General features: G+C 45.3%; 1 protein-coding gene across 4 annotated transcripts in view; it reads left to right on the forward strand.

The window, feature by feature from the left end:
• The window catches only part of Septin4 (septin 4), a 50,626-nt gene that overhangs the window by 19,250 nt on the left and 16,032 nt on the right, over window positions 1-15,344 (forward strand). For 2 of the 4 annotated variants that reach the window (XM_050172684.3, XM_050172686.3), the window contains 5 exons: window positions 2,494-2,595; window positions 9,801-9,897; window positions 10,036-10,087; window positions 11,011-11,031; window positions 13,392-13,496. In XM_050172684.3, the coding sequence (XP_050028641.1) occupies window positions 2,494-2,595; window positions 9,801-9,897; window positions 10,036-10,087; window positions 11,011-11,031; window positions 13,392-13,496 (377 nt within the window). The remainder of the gene's footprint in view (window positions 1-2,493; window positions 2,596-9,800; window positions 9,898-10,035; window positions 10,088-11,010; window positions 11,032-13,391; window positions 13,497-15,344) is intronic. The other 2 variants (XM_050172685.3, XM_050172687.3) reach the window with 1 other exon arrangement.

Raw genomic sequence — 15,344 nt, forward strand, 5'->3', positions numbered from 1 at the left:
CGAACGCGCGACAAAAGGAGCACGAGAACAGAAAGGACCGACGCATTGAGGAATGAATGGGGAATGAAGTATGCGAGCGCTTCTTTTAAGGAACCTGAGCTCAAAAAACACTCTTGGCTGACGCTGAGGTGCAGGTGTCCCTCATACAAACCAAAATAAACTCTTTAAAGCAGTGAAACACAACAATGAGGCGTCGTGCGCGGGCTGAGAGTATGTCACGACAGTTGAGGTTGACTTACGAGCTGTTGAGAGAGACTCTCAATTGTGACAAAATTTGGACCTCATACCACTGAGCTTGCTATCTGTTGGTATAAATAGCTCATATTCGAAAATATTTGCTTCTGTATGCATCTCCTTTTTATTTGTATTTGAGAATGTCTGACTCGATTTGCAATTTCTTTCGAAGACATTTTATTTGCTGTGCATTTTACTAACCCCTCCCTTCTATTCTGTTTTTGAATAACATAAACACTACTCCTTAATATTCAAACTGGATTAAGTTGATACTTTTTAAAAAAAATTTTCATATGCTTACTGAAGAGTGACAGCATCGAGCGATATGGTTCCAGCCCGTCCTGACATAAAACATAGTTCTGCATCACTCAGGGAATTTTGCAAAGGCACTCAGGGAAAACCTGGAAAACTCGGAGAATTTGGAAATGTCAACTTGGTAGACACCCTGATAACTCTTTAGGTACCACTTAGTTGGCCTGTGCTGCAGAACTGAATAAAATGCATGTATTGTTCCAGAGAGCTAAAGCGCAGTCACTGTCAGACATTAAGAAGAACATGAAAGCACACCTATCACGGCTCAACTAAATGTGGGCCATTAGGAGCAAACTTCAAATTTTCTGTGAGATGGAAAATTTGTGATTTGTTAGAATGTTGCATGTTTGTAATTTTGAGAGAGAGTGATTGTGGAGAGGAAGATGCGCTATTTTCTGCAGCCCCTTAGATGCAAGAAATGCGTCACAACAGACTTCAGCAGAGAAAGTTACTTGGTGCCTAAAGGGGATACAGTCAACAGGGTGTTACAAGACTATTGGAGGGCTATAGGAAGGAGCCCATGGCTTTGTCATCCAGTGAAAGAACTAGTCTTGGCCATGTAGATGTTGCAGAACCCGCTATGGTAGCTTAATGGCTATGACGTTTATCTGCTATACATGAGGTTCAAGTTTGGTTCCCAGCTGCCACGGCAACACTGTGATAGGAACAAAATGCAAAAACACTTGTACACTTCTATATAGGGGCACATAAAGAAAAACCCAAAGAGTCTTATTTACCACTTTCCTGTCCACAAGAAAATAAGCAGTCCTTGGGTTATCTAGTAAACAATTTTTTTACTGCTACAGAAAATGTTTGATATTAGAATGTATGGTATCGATTTGTAGAAGGAATGTTCTTTCTAATAACATATTTTTTGAAGCAAACATTTGTTGACAATTCTTTGGAAAAGATTATTTAAGAAACTTATACGAGAAAACTCTGTAAAAACCTCAATGCTGCTTTACACCAAGAGAACGTAAAAAACTTTCGAAATATTCATTTTGCATGAAAAGGTTATATGCAACATTCGTGCAAATATAAGCTTTCTATCTGTAGAAGTTCTTTATATACAAAGGAGAATGTTAGCCCCAGTGGCTATTGTGCTCATGCAGCGACACTAACGGACTGCCACGCAACACTGCAGAGTGCAATAATTACGCAGTGCTGAGGTCCACACTCCTGGCTGCCTTCTTGTGCAAAACTACACTCTTCGCGCCGCCACCGACAAGTGGTCCTGCTCAAATGACGTTGACACCCTGCAGATAATAACTGTGACTTTTAGAACACACCGGATATCTTCAGATCTAAGCATGGCAGCGACAAAGCGGTTTGGAGTCGAAAAAAACCTACCGGCGGATACCTGTTGACGTTCTGGGGCTATTTGACAAACTTTCGCCTTCCGAGCTGAAGTCCGTGGAATCAAAATCATCTTCAGAGTCTGTGCTGCTACCACCTTCAAAAAATTTGGATGTAGACTCATCGGAGTGCATCAAAATTTGCCGATTCCGAAGGGCATCAGCTCGTGACGTTGACACCATGTTGGAAGCTACGTGCGCTTGTCACACCCGGCTATAAGGCACTCTAAAAATCCCCCCCCCCCCCCACACTAAAAAAAAACACTAAAGTGAGACTAGAAAAATAGTTCCCCTTTTATACGCTGGATGATGCTAGCTGTCCAAAAGCAACCCCGAGTGTGGCAAAATTTGTAGCTGAAACCATCGATAACGGGCTATCGATGGGTGTAGGCGCGGACAGGAAAGTGTTCATCGGGAGCGTTCCACTAAGCTACCTGTCATAGGTTTGAGATCAATCAATAGCTGTTGCAGGCAGTATTGCTATACTCTGAATGTGATAAATATCGAGATGCTGAGCAGATTGTGACAGCATAGGGTGAAGTCAATCACATCGGGATTTTTACGGTGCCTGAATGACCTGCACTGTACGCAGATCTTACGGGAACTTGAAGAGCATCAAGTGACTGTCTACCAGTTGCCAGAGTGTGACAGCGACGAGGACGACGATATCAAGCTGCAGGACAGAGAACTGAAGGTCTGTGCCTGTGACGATACGTTACACTGTGCCCCCATGAACATATACAGTGAATCCCACTTGTAACAGTATTCGTAGCAAGAAAATTCTTTATAACCAATACTTATACATCTGTGCTCACTTGAGGTAGAAAAATGTATTTATTTTTGCTTTTAGCATCATGCAAGGAAAGTAGTCTCAAATCAGTATGTCATTCCATGGCTGGTGGCCCCCGATGGTCAATGTGTGTAGCATCCTAGCTTTTCATGTAAGACAACAGCAGTCTTTAGAACTGCATAAAATTGCGTGCCGAATTTCAGAGCATGCTCATGAGATCGTCAAGCTTGTGCGTGCTAAGAAGGATGGCTGATGTATGTGCCCACATTCACAAAACATTTGCTGGATCACCAAACTTGAATGCAATTGCTGTCGACGCAATCACGGATGGCGACTACACAGTTTAGAAGTAAAGTAACGTGGCTGATGCCTGCATTGAGTCAAAACGAAACTACTGCTTGCCGCAACTTCTGTGGGCATAACTGTGGTGGCTATCAACACGATCATGCATTGTGGCTATGGCGTTATAAAGGCACGTGACCAATGCGGTACCCATCACAGGGGTAAATGCTAGAATGAATAAAGGCTTTAAAGGCACAATTTCCTCTGACGACTTTGGCGATGCCGACTGCAGCGCTTTGTCTCGGTTCGACGCCAGCGTTGTTCTTGCTCGTTTGCGGCACTCAGCATTTGCCAAGCTCTGAGAGCTGTCCGAATTAACCGGTGTGTGGCCTATTACATCCGGCATATTGCATATACTTGCCAAGACCAGAGAACGAGTCTTAGTTATCCGATTTTCTGATTTAACGAAGGTCAATCGAACGTACCGGAATATTGGAAGAACGCTAACATAATCCTAATCCATAAGAAAGGGGACGCCAAAGACTTGAAAAATTAAAGACCGATCAGCCTACTGTCCGTTGCCTACAAAGTATTTACTAAGGTAATCGCAAATAGAATCAGGAATACCTTAGACTTCTGTCAACCAAAGGACCAGGCAGGATTTCGTAAAGGCTACTCAATAATAGACCATATTCACATTATCAATCAGGTGATAGAGAAATGTGCCGAATATAACCAACCCTTATATATAGCCTTCATTGATTATGAAAACGCATTTCATTCAGTCGAAACCTCAGCAGTCATGAAGGCACTACGGAATCAGGCACGCATAAAATTGCGTGCCGAATTTCAGAGCATGCTCATGAGATCGTCAAGCTTGTGCGTGCTAAGAAGGATGGCTGATGTATGTGCCCACATTCACAAAACATTTGCTGGATCACCAAACTTGAATGCAATTGCTGTCGACGCAATCACGGATGGCGACTACACAGTTTAGAAGTAAAGTAACGCGGCTGATGCCTGCATTGAGTCAAAACGAAACTACTGCTTGCCGCAACTTCTGTGGGCATAACTGTGGTGGCTATCAACACGATCATGCATTGTGGCTATGGCGTTATGAAGGCACGTGACCAATGCGGTACCCATCACAGGGGTGAATGCTAGAATGAATAAAGGCTTTAAAGGCACAATTTCCTCTGACGACTTTGGCGATGCCGACTGCAGCGCTTTGTCTCGGTTCGACGCCAGCGTTGTTCTTGCTCGTTTGCGGCACTCAGCATTTGCCAAGCTCTGAGAGCTGTCCGAATTAACCGGTGTGTGGCCTATTACATCCGGCATATTGCATATACTTGCCAAGACCAGAGAACGAGTCTTAGTTATCCGATTTTCTGATTTAACGAAGGTCAATCGAACGTACCGGAATATTGGAAGAACGCTAACATAATCCTAATCCATAAGAAAGGGGACGCCAAAGACTTGAAAAATTAAAGACCGATCAGCCTACTGTCCGTTGCCTACAAAGTATTTACTAAGGTAATCGCAAATAGAATCAGGAATACCTTAGACTTCTGTCAACCAAAGGACCAGGCAGGATTTCGTAAAGGCTACTCAATAATAGACCATATTCACATTATCAATCAGGTGATAGAGAAATGTGCCGAATATAACCAACCCTTATATATAGCCTTCATTGATTATGAAAACGCATTTGATTCAGTCGAAACCTCAGCAGTCATGAAGGCACTACGGAATCAGGGTGTAGATGAGCCATATGTAAAGATACTGGAAGATATCTATAGCGGTTCCACAGCCACCGTAATCCTCCACAAAGAAAGCAACAAAATCCCAATAAAGAAAGGCGTCAGACAGGGAGATACGATATCTCCAATGCTATTCACAGCATGTTTACAGGAGGTATTCAGAGACCTGGAGTGGGAAGAATTGGGGATAAAAGTTGATGGAGAATACCTTAGCAACTTGCGATTCACTGATGATATTGCCTTGCTTAGTAACTCAGGAGACCAATTGCAATGCATGCTCACTGGCCTGGAGAGGCAAAGCAGAAGGGTGGGTCTGAAAATTAATCTACAGAAAACTAAAGTAATGTTTAACAGTCTCGGAAGAGAACAGCAGTTTACGATAGGTAGCGAGGCACTGGAAGTGGTAAGGGAATGCATCTACTTAGGGCAGGTAGTGACCACGGATCCGGATCATGAGACTGAAATAACCAGAAGAATAAGAATGGGCTGGGGTGCGTTTGGCAGGCATTCTCAAATCATGAACAGCAGGTTGCCACTATCCCTCAAGAGGAAAGTGTGTAACAGCTGTGTCTTACCAGTACTCACCTACGGGGCAGAAACCTGGAGGCTTACGAAAAGGGTTCTGCTGAAATTGAGGACGACGCAACGAGCTATGGAAAGAAGAATGGTAGGTGTAACGTTAAGGGATAAGAAAAGAGCAGATTGGGTGAGGGAACAAACGCGGGTAAATGACATCTTAGTTGAAATCAAGAAAAAGAAATGGGCATGGGCCGGACATGTAATTAGGAGGGAAGATAACCGATGGTCATTAAGGGTTACGGACTGAATTCCAAGGGAAGGGAAGCGTAGTAGGGGGCGGCAGAAAGTTAGGTGGGCGGATGACATTAAGACATTTGCAGGGACAACATGGCCACAATTAGTACATGACCGGGGTAGTTGGAGAAGTATGGGAAAGGCCTTTGCCCTGCAGTGGGCGTAACTAGGCTGATGATGATGATGAAATTAATGAGGTTTTACTGTATTACCCCCACAGCCATTGCTTCGTCTTCCATTTGAGATTTGACGGTGAGCTGCCCAATTTTAATGCAAAGCTTTCTTTTTTGCCAACTACCCCGGGTATTGTGTCATTCTGTGCTATATTGCCGATTAGGGCTTTGTAGAAGTGAAAAAAAAATACAAACGTGAGAACAGCAGTGAAAAAGAAACCAATTTTAGATGTTTGGGAGATGCTTGGGTGCATCACCATCGTCATCAGCGGAAATTATACAATATACACGGCTGACATCAACACCAGAACGCTTCATGCCTCATTGTGCTCCTCAAGCTTTTATTCTTGCAGTTATCACCACACATAACACCGTGTTGGCAGCTGGCTGCGTACCTTCATAAGTGCTTCATAAGTTGATGGCCATGACGGTTTCGTCCGTAACGGTTGCTGCAAACAGTAGTTTCATTTTGACTTGGTGCGCACATTGGCCACATGCCTTAAAAACTGCATAGTCGCCATGCATGATCGATTAAGAAGCGACGCAGCTTTCGCATCACAAAAAATGGCCGAAAAATCTATTTTTCAGAACTCACATTTTAGTTCCTATAACTCTTTCTCTACCTGATTCCATAATATCTTCCCTGAAAACTGCGTAGAAGTGCTCTAAAAATAGGTTTTCTAACAGCCAAGGCAACGAGGACTTTGGGGGAAACCGCAAAATCACAAAATCGCCACCTTGGTCTCGTCAGAAAGAGGATTTCTCCAACTTCAAGTTTGCTGCTTTCTCGGCTTCCTCCGAACAAAAACGAATGCAGAAGAAAGCAGAAATTTAAAGGTCTCGCGATGCTTCCTGATTGGCGGCACACGCCACGTAACAGCAGCGCACTGCCCCGTTGGTGTCCGCATCGGTGCAGGAAGTGCCGTCGCATCGTCTGCTCTTCCCACAGCTTAGTTCTCCAATGCCCTTATTACGAGGCGCCCCATTGTTTCATTAGTGGCTCCAAAGGCGTATGAGGCATAGGTTCATGTAGGATCTTGGCTGTGATAATGAATCAGCCACAGTACAAGAAGAAATGCAAAACTGTGCATCGATTTCGCAGCCGTAAGCGCAAGTCTCAACACCCAAAAAGAAAGCGTCGCTAACAGCTTCCAGTGCTTACTCTGTCGACATTCAGTGCATTGCGGACATGCAGTTCCCTGAAGTTCAGTTGCAGTTTCCTGATGCAGTTCCCTGAAGGCCATGCATGGACGCATCGGACTTGTGACTACGCACCTCGTGCGCTGACGTCTCAGACCCGCAGCGCAACCCCTTGCGCATGGATGAAATGCAGTCAAGAATTGTTGATACAATTCAGGCTCACTTGGAGCCGCACTTCATGTCGCTAGAAGCTTCTCATGGGTTTGCCAAGACTGTGCAAGCATCACGCAGTTCTGTTCCGACGACCGAGAGAAAAATGAAGCTCACAGGTGAGAGTGACAGATGCACCGATGTGGAGCTAGCAGATGACTTTTTTGGTTGTGCAGGTCACAGCATTGAATGCTTCGTACAAGAATGCCTTGTGCCAAGAATGCTCTCAGCCGGGCCTGACTGTTCATTAGGGAACAAGGCGTGGGTTAGCTGCACGAATGTTATTGACCTGCAATGCCTGCGGCATTGTTGGAGGTAAATGGTTATCACCATGAGTAGAGGGTGGTAAGCCTTTTGACATGAGTATGCATGCAATGTAAGCAATCAAAACCACCGGAAGAGGGGCAACTGCACTGACTGACCTTTGGTCATTAATGAGTGTTTCACGCAGATGCTTGAACCATAAGACATTCCAAAAAATATCTGAAATCAAAATTCAGGTCCACTGGTGAGGTGGCCGTGGCAATTCTCTTCTGTTGCTGTGGCAGCTGTGCGGAACATTTACAGAAAAACGAAGCCGGCATTCACAAAAAATGTGACCATAGTTTACGACGGCACATGGAGGACACGTGGTCATGTATCCCATATTGGTGTGGGCACAATTAAATTTTACACTGGTCCGGTGCTTGACTGCATTGTCCTCTGGAACAGATGCCATGGATGCACGCTTAGCCCAAAAGAAGAGGATTTAGGCTACAGTGAATGGAGAGAGACTCACTTGTGTCCGAAGAACACCAATGCAAACTCTAGCCGAATGGAGGTCGAGGCAGCGTTGATCTTGTTGAAAAGGTCACTGGAAAGGAATGACCTCCGCTACACATCCATTGTTTGTGATGGGGATAGCTGTATTTTCCGGGCCTTTTGTGAAGACAAGGCATACAGCTTCATTTCACTCAACAAAGAGGACTCAATCAATCACGTGGAAAAGGGGATGGGTGCAGCCCTGCGAACACTTGTCTCAAAAACAGAAATAAATCATTTGGAGGCCTGACCCAAAGGCTGGCCTGACCCAAGACCTAACCAAAAAGCTTACCAATTATTATGGCATGGCCATACGTAGCAGTAGTGATGTGGACGATATGCAAAGGGCCGTAATGGCAACCTTCTATCGTGTGAATATGAAGATGTTGCAGCTGCGTTGTTGCCTCCGTATCAGCGCTTCTCGGATCCTCAACAACTCGGCCGTTGCCAAGGCAAAGAGACTCGGAATGCAGCCGAGATTCTATGCTCTGTGATTTGGTCAATTCTATCAAAAGAACAAAATGCTTCATTATTTGCAGTGCAGACAGCTGACAATGAGGCAATCTTCAAGTACTATGCTGGGAACTCTTCGTGCACACAGAGAGTTTTGTGCCTCACTTGGCTTGAAGTCAGGAAAGTGTTCTCTTCAAAGAGCCTCAGAAAAGGATGCCCTACGAAAAAGAAAAGGCATCGAAAGAACATCAGATATGAAAGGCTGCATGCCCGAGAAGCCCCACGTTGCTGAGGGCACCAAAGACTAGTCCTGGTGGATATTAGAAGAGTGGAGGCAAGGCGAAACTTCAAAAGCCTTTTTCTCAAAACTTTTTTTTTTGCCTTTCTGCTCGGTATCTGGAGCTGATTTCTTCGTTACCATTTAGCCTGTTTTGACTCTGTTATTGTCACGTTCCTTTGGCCACAGCGCAGGTCGTGACTGTCTTACTTTGTTATCTTGACTTTTTATAAATTTAGGATGTGGCTACATTCGTTCACCCTGAAAGTGTGCTTGATGCAAAGGTAACATAATAAAATGCCACTGCAAAAAAATGTGTTTTGTGAAAAAAACAAAACAAGACTGTCATGGCCTTCAACACGCATTCAGCTATAAAGTCGATACTCAACAATCCTTCCATCGCATTTTTTAAGCTCCCCAGGCTCTCCAGAAAGTTTGAGGAAGCAAAATCCTGCTCAGTAAAATTTAATAAAATGTTCTCAAGGTGTCGCTCTGAAACTTTTATGGAAGCATCAGGGAGATATTCTAGACATTTGTGTCAATTTTCATCAAAATCCATGAGGAAATATAGAAGTTGATTTTCAAAGTCCCCCCTTAGGCACGGGTATTGTGCCTCTCGATGTCTAGTTATTTCCCTCTCCGTCCATTGTACCTGCGTCTTTTTGCATCAAGTAATGATGATACGCTCTTTCTTCTTCCCGACTTGCCAATACTTTCCTTACACTGATTCCCTCAGTTTGTGGGACCTGCATGATCTTTACTAATGTGGTGCACTTCTCTGCGGAAAGGGCTCTCGTCACCATTCTCCGCTCGACGACACCATGCGTCACCTTAGTCCTCGTGCGACATCACTGAGTGGACGTCTTGCAATGTGCATCCGCCAGATTCGGTGTTTGCATTTTGTCATATATTGTGATTGGTATAATGCATAAACATTGCCTGGGGTTACATCTTGCTTGAAATGAAAATAAACGCATTGCTAGTAAGCATCACATTAACTTGTGCAACATTTAATTATCCATTTCACTAAAGCTTCACTTCATGCGGATATGCATTGGGTCTGCATATTCTTCACATAACTTTTTTTCCTTGCAGTGGAAGGAGTAAGAACAATGGCATCCACATGCATTTTCTGTGCTGCAAAGGAACAACACAACGGTTGTTTATCTTGTGTAACTCACACTGTTTTTTTATTTGCAGGAGAGCATCCCGTTTGCGGTAATCTCGAGCACCCAGGTGGTGGACATCAACGGTCGGCGAGTCCGCGGTCGACTCTACCCTTGGGGGATCGTCGAAGGTGATCACAATCGCTGCACGTGGGGCACACCGCACTTGTCTCGCCTTTGAATCCCTCTTCCTGCCTCGTGTCTGTTTGGCATGCCTCGCTTTGATTGCATGGCAAGTGCATAACAAGGCGCCACTGATTCTGTTGCAGTGGAGAACCCGAAGCATAGCGACTTCCTCAAGTTGCGGACTTTCCTTATTAGGTTGGTGCTTTTGCTTGTACTCCATATACATTACCTGTGCTTTTGTTGTCATGCCGCAGCGAAGCCTAGCTGTGGGCTGGCTGCACCAACAAAGCTCGGTGCTGGTTCAGATTCGGCTACCAAAGCCGGTTTTGTAGATCTTTTCTCGGGTGTGGTCAGTTCACTATTAAGAGCCCACGGATTGACTAAAGCTGTGAGAACAGTTTAATCGATTCATTTACAAGCTTGTTTGGCTGTAGGCATGCCGAGTGAACTCTTTCGCATTAGTGGAACGATAAAATTATTTTGACAGTTGTGTAGATACGTAGTTGCATTGTTAGCACTGAGAATGCAGAAACATTTCATTTACTCATTAGTGTTGTAATCTGCAGTTTCTTGCTTTTATGACTGGCCACGAGTCTTGCTTTCCAAGTTGGCGGTCACCAACCACCATAGAATAGGATGACCGGCAGAGCACACACTAGTGTGAGACAAACATCTGTATGCAGCCGTAGCAAACCCTGGCTGCAGCAATTTGTAGCATGCGCCCAGCCATGCCAGTAGATTCATTGATGGCATAGCAATTGCTTAGGTAACAAAACTATGCACATAACGTTGCACTTTGTACCAACTGAGCAATAGGTGAAGCACATTACATACTTGCTGGTGCACACAGCACTAGAAAGCATTCTTTTTTTTACTTCATGCACAGCAAATGAGCACACCATCTTTGTGATGCCCTCACCCTTGTGACACGTAAGCTTTGTTGCCACCAGAAGTGAAATAAAGAATAGCTGGTTGGTGCAGCCATTCCTCAGTGGCACGGCCATGCTAGCTGCGGGAAGATTTTGTGGCCAATGGCTGTCTGCAGCCAAGTGTGGACTGACTCGCGCCTTTTTTTGTTCTCTCTTTGCCTCATGCTGCCTGTTGGTCGGCAACGGCAGAATAATCCTTGGTCTCTTCAGGTAGATGGCTTCGTGTCTCTACAAGCCCTCCTCCTGAGAACCTGTTTGTGCCTACCATATTTATTTGAATCCTCCGCTTCATTGCTTGCTCTCTGTGACCCAGAGTTTGGGCTGGCCGGTGCTCGCTGCCTAACTACTTCAGGCCTGAAAGTGGCATGAGGGAAAGCCTTGTCCCAAAACGAACAACATTAGACTAGGCTGAGGTCCATGCCTGGACTCTGTGCGCAGCTAGACCCAATAAGCAACTGCGTTCTGACCCGAAGGTTGCGTTCCGAGTCCAATTTCCCGAGTTTTTTTTTTTTTCTTGTCTGTCTTTGCCGGAACAGCGAGGCCCCTCGACAACTTGCATTTCTGATTAAACTGATGCCATAGAAATAGGCACAGGACTGCGTTCTTCCAGCTTATAGTTTCGTAAATTATTTAAAAGGGCACTCTGCCCCAGTGGCTATGGTGTTCTGCAACTGAGCGAGAGATAGTGGGTTCAGCTATCGGCCATGGCTGCCGCATTCCCAAAAGTGCACAATACAAAGATGCTTGGGTGTTTTTGGGACCAAGCCTTCAACTGACCAGTCTAGATGACAATAGTTTATCGGAAACCCCCTCCGTAACGTCCGTCTCTGATAACCCGCGTGTTCCTGTGCAATGCTCGACCCTGTAAGTCGACCTTAAAAGTACTCTGGCACTGGAACTGCTCTGTCATCATGATTGATGGGAAGTGCACTTGTGCTTAAAAGCTTCTTTAATGCTGAACTCACATTTTCACTTACCCTGGCCATAGAGCCCAGTATTGAGCAAAACTTCATCTTTCAAGCAGGCTGGTGCACAGTGAATCACTTGATTTGTGGCTGCATGCTTAGCATATTTCAGCTTTATTATGGCTTTGATTTCCCGCAATCATTTGTGGGCAAGTGCCTGTTGACTCGAACTTAGTTGGCCGGGAATGTGATCATGGGTTTGCACATTCTTTTCGTCATCAGTTTTCTGAAGTATCTATAGATGAGAATTAGATTAACCCATTTCAGGCTCTTTAGCACATCGACCAAATGGCAATTGTTTTTTTATGTGCATGCTGCAAAATGTGGGCGGCAGCTGTCATGATTTCTTTCTGCTAGTCTTGATGTTTGTCAGATTGGCCTCTATTGAAGGGACATTAGAGGCCTATTTTAGATCCACATGCACTTCCCACCGTTGTCATGCTGACTGAACATGTTGCCATCTGCCATATAGATGTACTGCTTTAATTTCCTGTAGCAACACTTGTGGGAAACCCTGTCACCTCCAGGAAGCACATTTCCTTGCTCCGTAATCCCTAAGCTTGGTCTTGTTCTCCAAAAGCATCTGTTATACAAATGCAGCTCCCATAATCTGTCAGGCACTGTCAGCAGGTTATTGTTGGTCGACGGTGACTCAAATTGCCTTTCACTGGTGTAAGTAGCCTTTTTGAGCTGCTGACAGCTTCTGCATGTTGCAAATTATACTCATCATTTCAGTGCTTTTGCAATGGCTCGGTGGTTATAATAGTATTCTACTAATCATGAAGTCATAGTTCGGATCTTTTTCCTGATAAGCCACATTCCAACAGGCACACAAAGGGCTTGATTTGTTGAGATTTTGGCACAATTAGGGCAACCCAGCTAGTCAAAATCAATTCAGAGTCCTTTAATGGTGTCCCTTGCTGGAAAACTGTGCTAGGCCCTCTACAAAACACTATATATTTATGGAAATGGGTTGAAACCCTCCTGTACTCTCTTCAAAGTGTACCTTTCAGGAAATGCTGGTTTCAGCTCTCCTGTAATCCCTGATACCCCCTTCAGAGTGTTTCTTTCGCAAGACAGTGGCTGCAACCTTCCTTTACTCATTGAAATGGGCTACGCCCTTTGAAGTGTACCGTTCGGGAAGCAGTGGTTTCGCCCTCCTATACGCTCCTTGGAGTGTGCCGTTCAGGAAACGAGTTTTGACCCTATTGTTCTCCCTTTGAAGTACGCACTTTAGGAACCGATGGTTGTGAACCTCCTATACTCCCTTCGAAGCGAGCTTTTCAGGAAGTGGTGGTTTCAAATTTTGTGTTCCTCCTCTAAAGTTCCTTGCCCATGCCATACCCATTTAAAGCTACAGAGTGATTTCATCCTTCAGTGTCTTCTTCTGGCGCCATTATCAGTAATATAGCCCCTTTTCTTTTTTTCTGAGCCTGGCCAATTCAAATAAATATGGTATTAATGGACCCACTGTAGTAGATGCCAGACATCAGATGTTTGGTTGTTTTCTTGGAGTTTCTTTCTCCGTGCAAAGCGTGGTGCTCTGTGGTGTTTGTAAACTGTTGTCCTGGTTGTTCCCTGTCTTCTTCTTCATTTCCGCTGCAGCACACACATGCAAGACCTGAAGGAAGTGACCCGTGATGTACACTACGAGAACTATCGTGCCCAGTACATCCAGAAGATTTCTCAACAAGCGGCCCGCGAAAGGGGGTCAGTATGCCCTGTGCCACCTTTTCTTTCTTTCTTCTCTGCATTCTTTAGCCAGGATAAAATAGCATAAAAACCTGCATATAATACGAGGTTTTTTTCCTATTATTAGCGTCCCAAGTTTTCTCCTCGTACCATATGCAGATGTGAACGAAAATTTCAGTCAGAAATTTGGGCTAGAAGTTTTGGTTTCGTTATTGCGGCGTGCCTATGGCTTGACTTCGTTATTGCAGAGTGGCTACAGCTTGGCTTCCTTATTATCATACCTTGCTGGTGAAGCAGTGCACTGACACAGACACAGTGATGACACACTAGAAAAGACGGCACTCGCTACACTCGCAACCTCCAGCAAGGTATGATGATTAATCACCAACTAGCCAAACTTTCCACATTACTGGGCTTTCTTATCGCTGCATGGCTACGGCTTGGTTTCATTATTGCTGCGTGACTACAGCATCGTTTCTTTATTGTTGAGTGCGCACCTGGGCAGCACACGTGCAAACCACACTTCGCGAAGTGCAGCTTTTTTCTTCCGCATTGAAGGACCAAGATGTCCAGACCACGAAAACAGTACTCAACTGCTTTCACGAGAAAGGTTATTTTAGCCACACAGGACATCGGAAACAGTGCGGCCGGGAGACAGTTTGGCGTCAACGAAGGAAGCATTCGCGGACGGCATTGACAGAAGGAAGCCCTTTTCGCATGCAGCGGAATGCAAAGAAGCTTTTGCGGCCCAAAGAGTGGGACATTCCCAGAAATTGAACTCGCCCTGAGGAACTCGCCCTGACGGAGTTCGTACGCCAACAGCGTGTCACGCATCTAGCTGTGAGTGTTGAGCTTACGCAGGCAAAAGCTAAGGAGCTTGCTAGAGAAAAAGGGCTACCGAGCTCCGCCTTCAAAGCGAGCAAGCACTGGATTTATTGCTACATGTGCCGTGCTGGATTTTCCTTACGCCGCCAAACTTCAATTTCACAAAAGCTGCCCAAATCATTAGAAGCGCCACATTATTTCGCTGCGCAAATCCAAGAACTTCCAGCTAGGTCAAATCGGCAATGCTGACCAAACGCCGGTTTATCTGGACATGCCATCACCGATCACCGTGCATGAAAAGGGCTCTAAACAAGTTTATGTCCAGTCCACTGGCCACGAGAAAATGCGAGTTACCATCATGTTGTCGTGCACGGCAGACGGACGCAAGCCCCCACCCTATGTCGTCTTCAAGCGCAAGACAGTGCCTAAAGGTGAGGAACTGCCAAAAAATGTGGTCGTGAGATGCCATGAGAAAGGCTGGATGAACGAGAACCTTGTGCTCGACTGGATAAAGTCTGTCTGGTGCAGGCGATCCGGCGCACTGTTGTCATTCCCGTTCATCCTCGTGCTGGATACATTTCATTGTCATTTGACCGACTCACTGAAGAGGCTGTTGGGTGAATGCGGCACTGAACTTGTCGTTATGCCAGGTGGGATGAGGTCTCAGCTGCAGCCTTTAGATGTTTGCATGAACAAGCCATCCAAGGACACGGTTAAGCGGTGTTACGCAGACTAGATGCGCTCAGGTGAGCCTGCAGTGACGCCGACCGGGCGGCTGAAGCGGGCTTCGCCAGCCACGCTATGCAAGTGGATTGTGGACACATGGGCCAGCATACGAGAGGACCTTGTGCGTCATGCATTCAAGAAGTGTGGCATCTCGAACGTGCTTGATGGCACAGAGGATGAGTACCTCTGGGAAGATATGTCCGACAAATAACAGTCCAAAGAGAGCGCAGCTGAGGAAGACAGTGATTGAAGTGCAGAGTGCAATTTAAATAAATTTTTTCCTCAAGTTTTTCTAGCTCGTATTATATGCGGATA

Source organism: Dermacentor andersoni, chromosome 3 (genome assembly GCF_023375885.2).
Source record: "Dermacentor andersoni chromosome 3, qqDerAnde1_hic_scaffold, whole genome shotgun sequence".
Lineage (NCBI taxonomy): Eukaryota > Metazoa > Arthropoda > Arachnida > Ixodida > Ixodidae > Dermacentor > Dermacentor andersoni.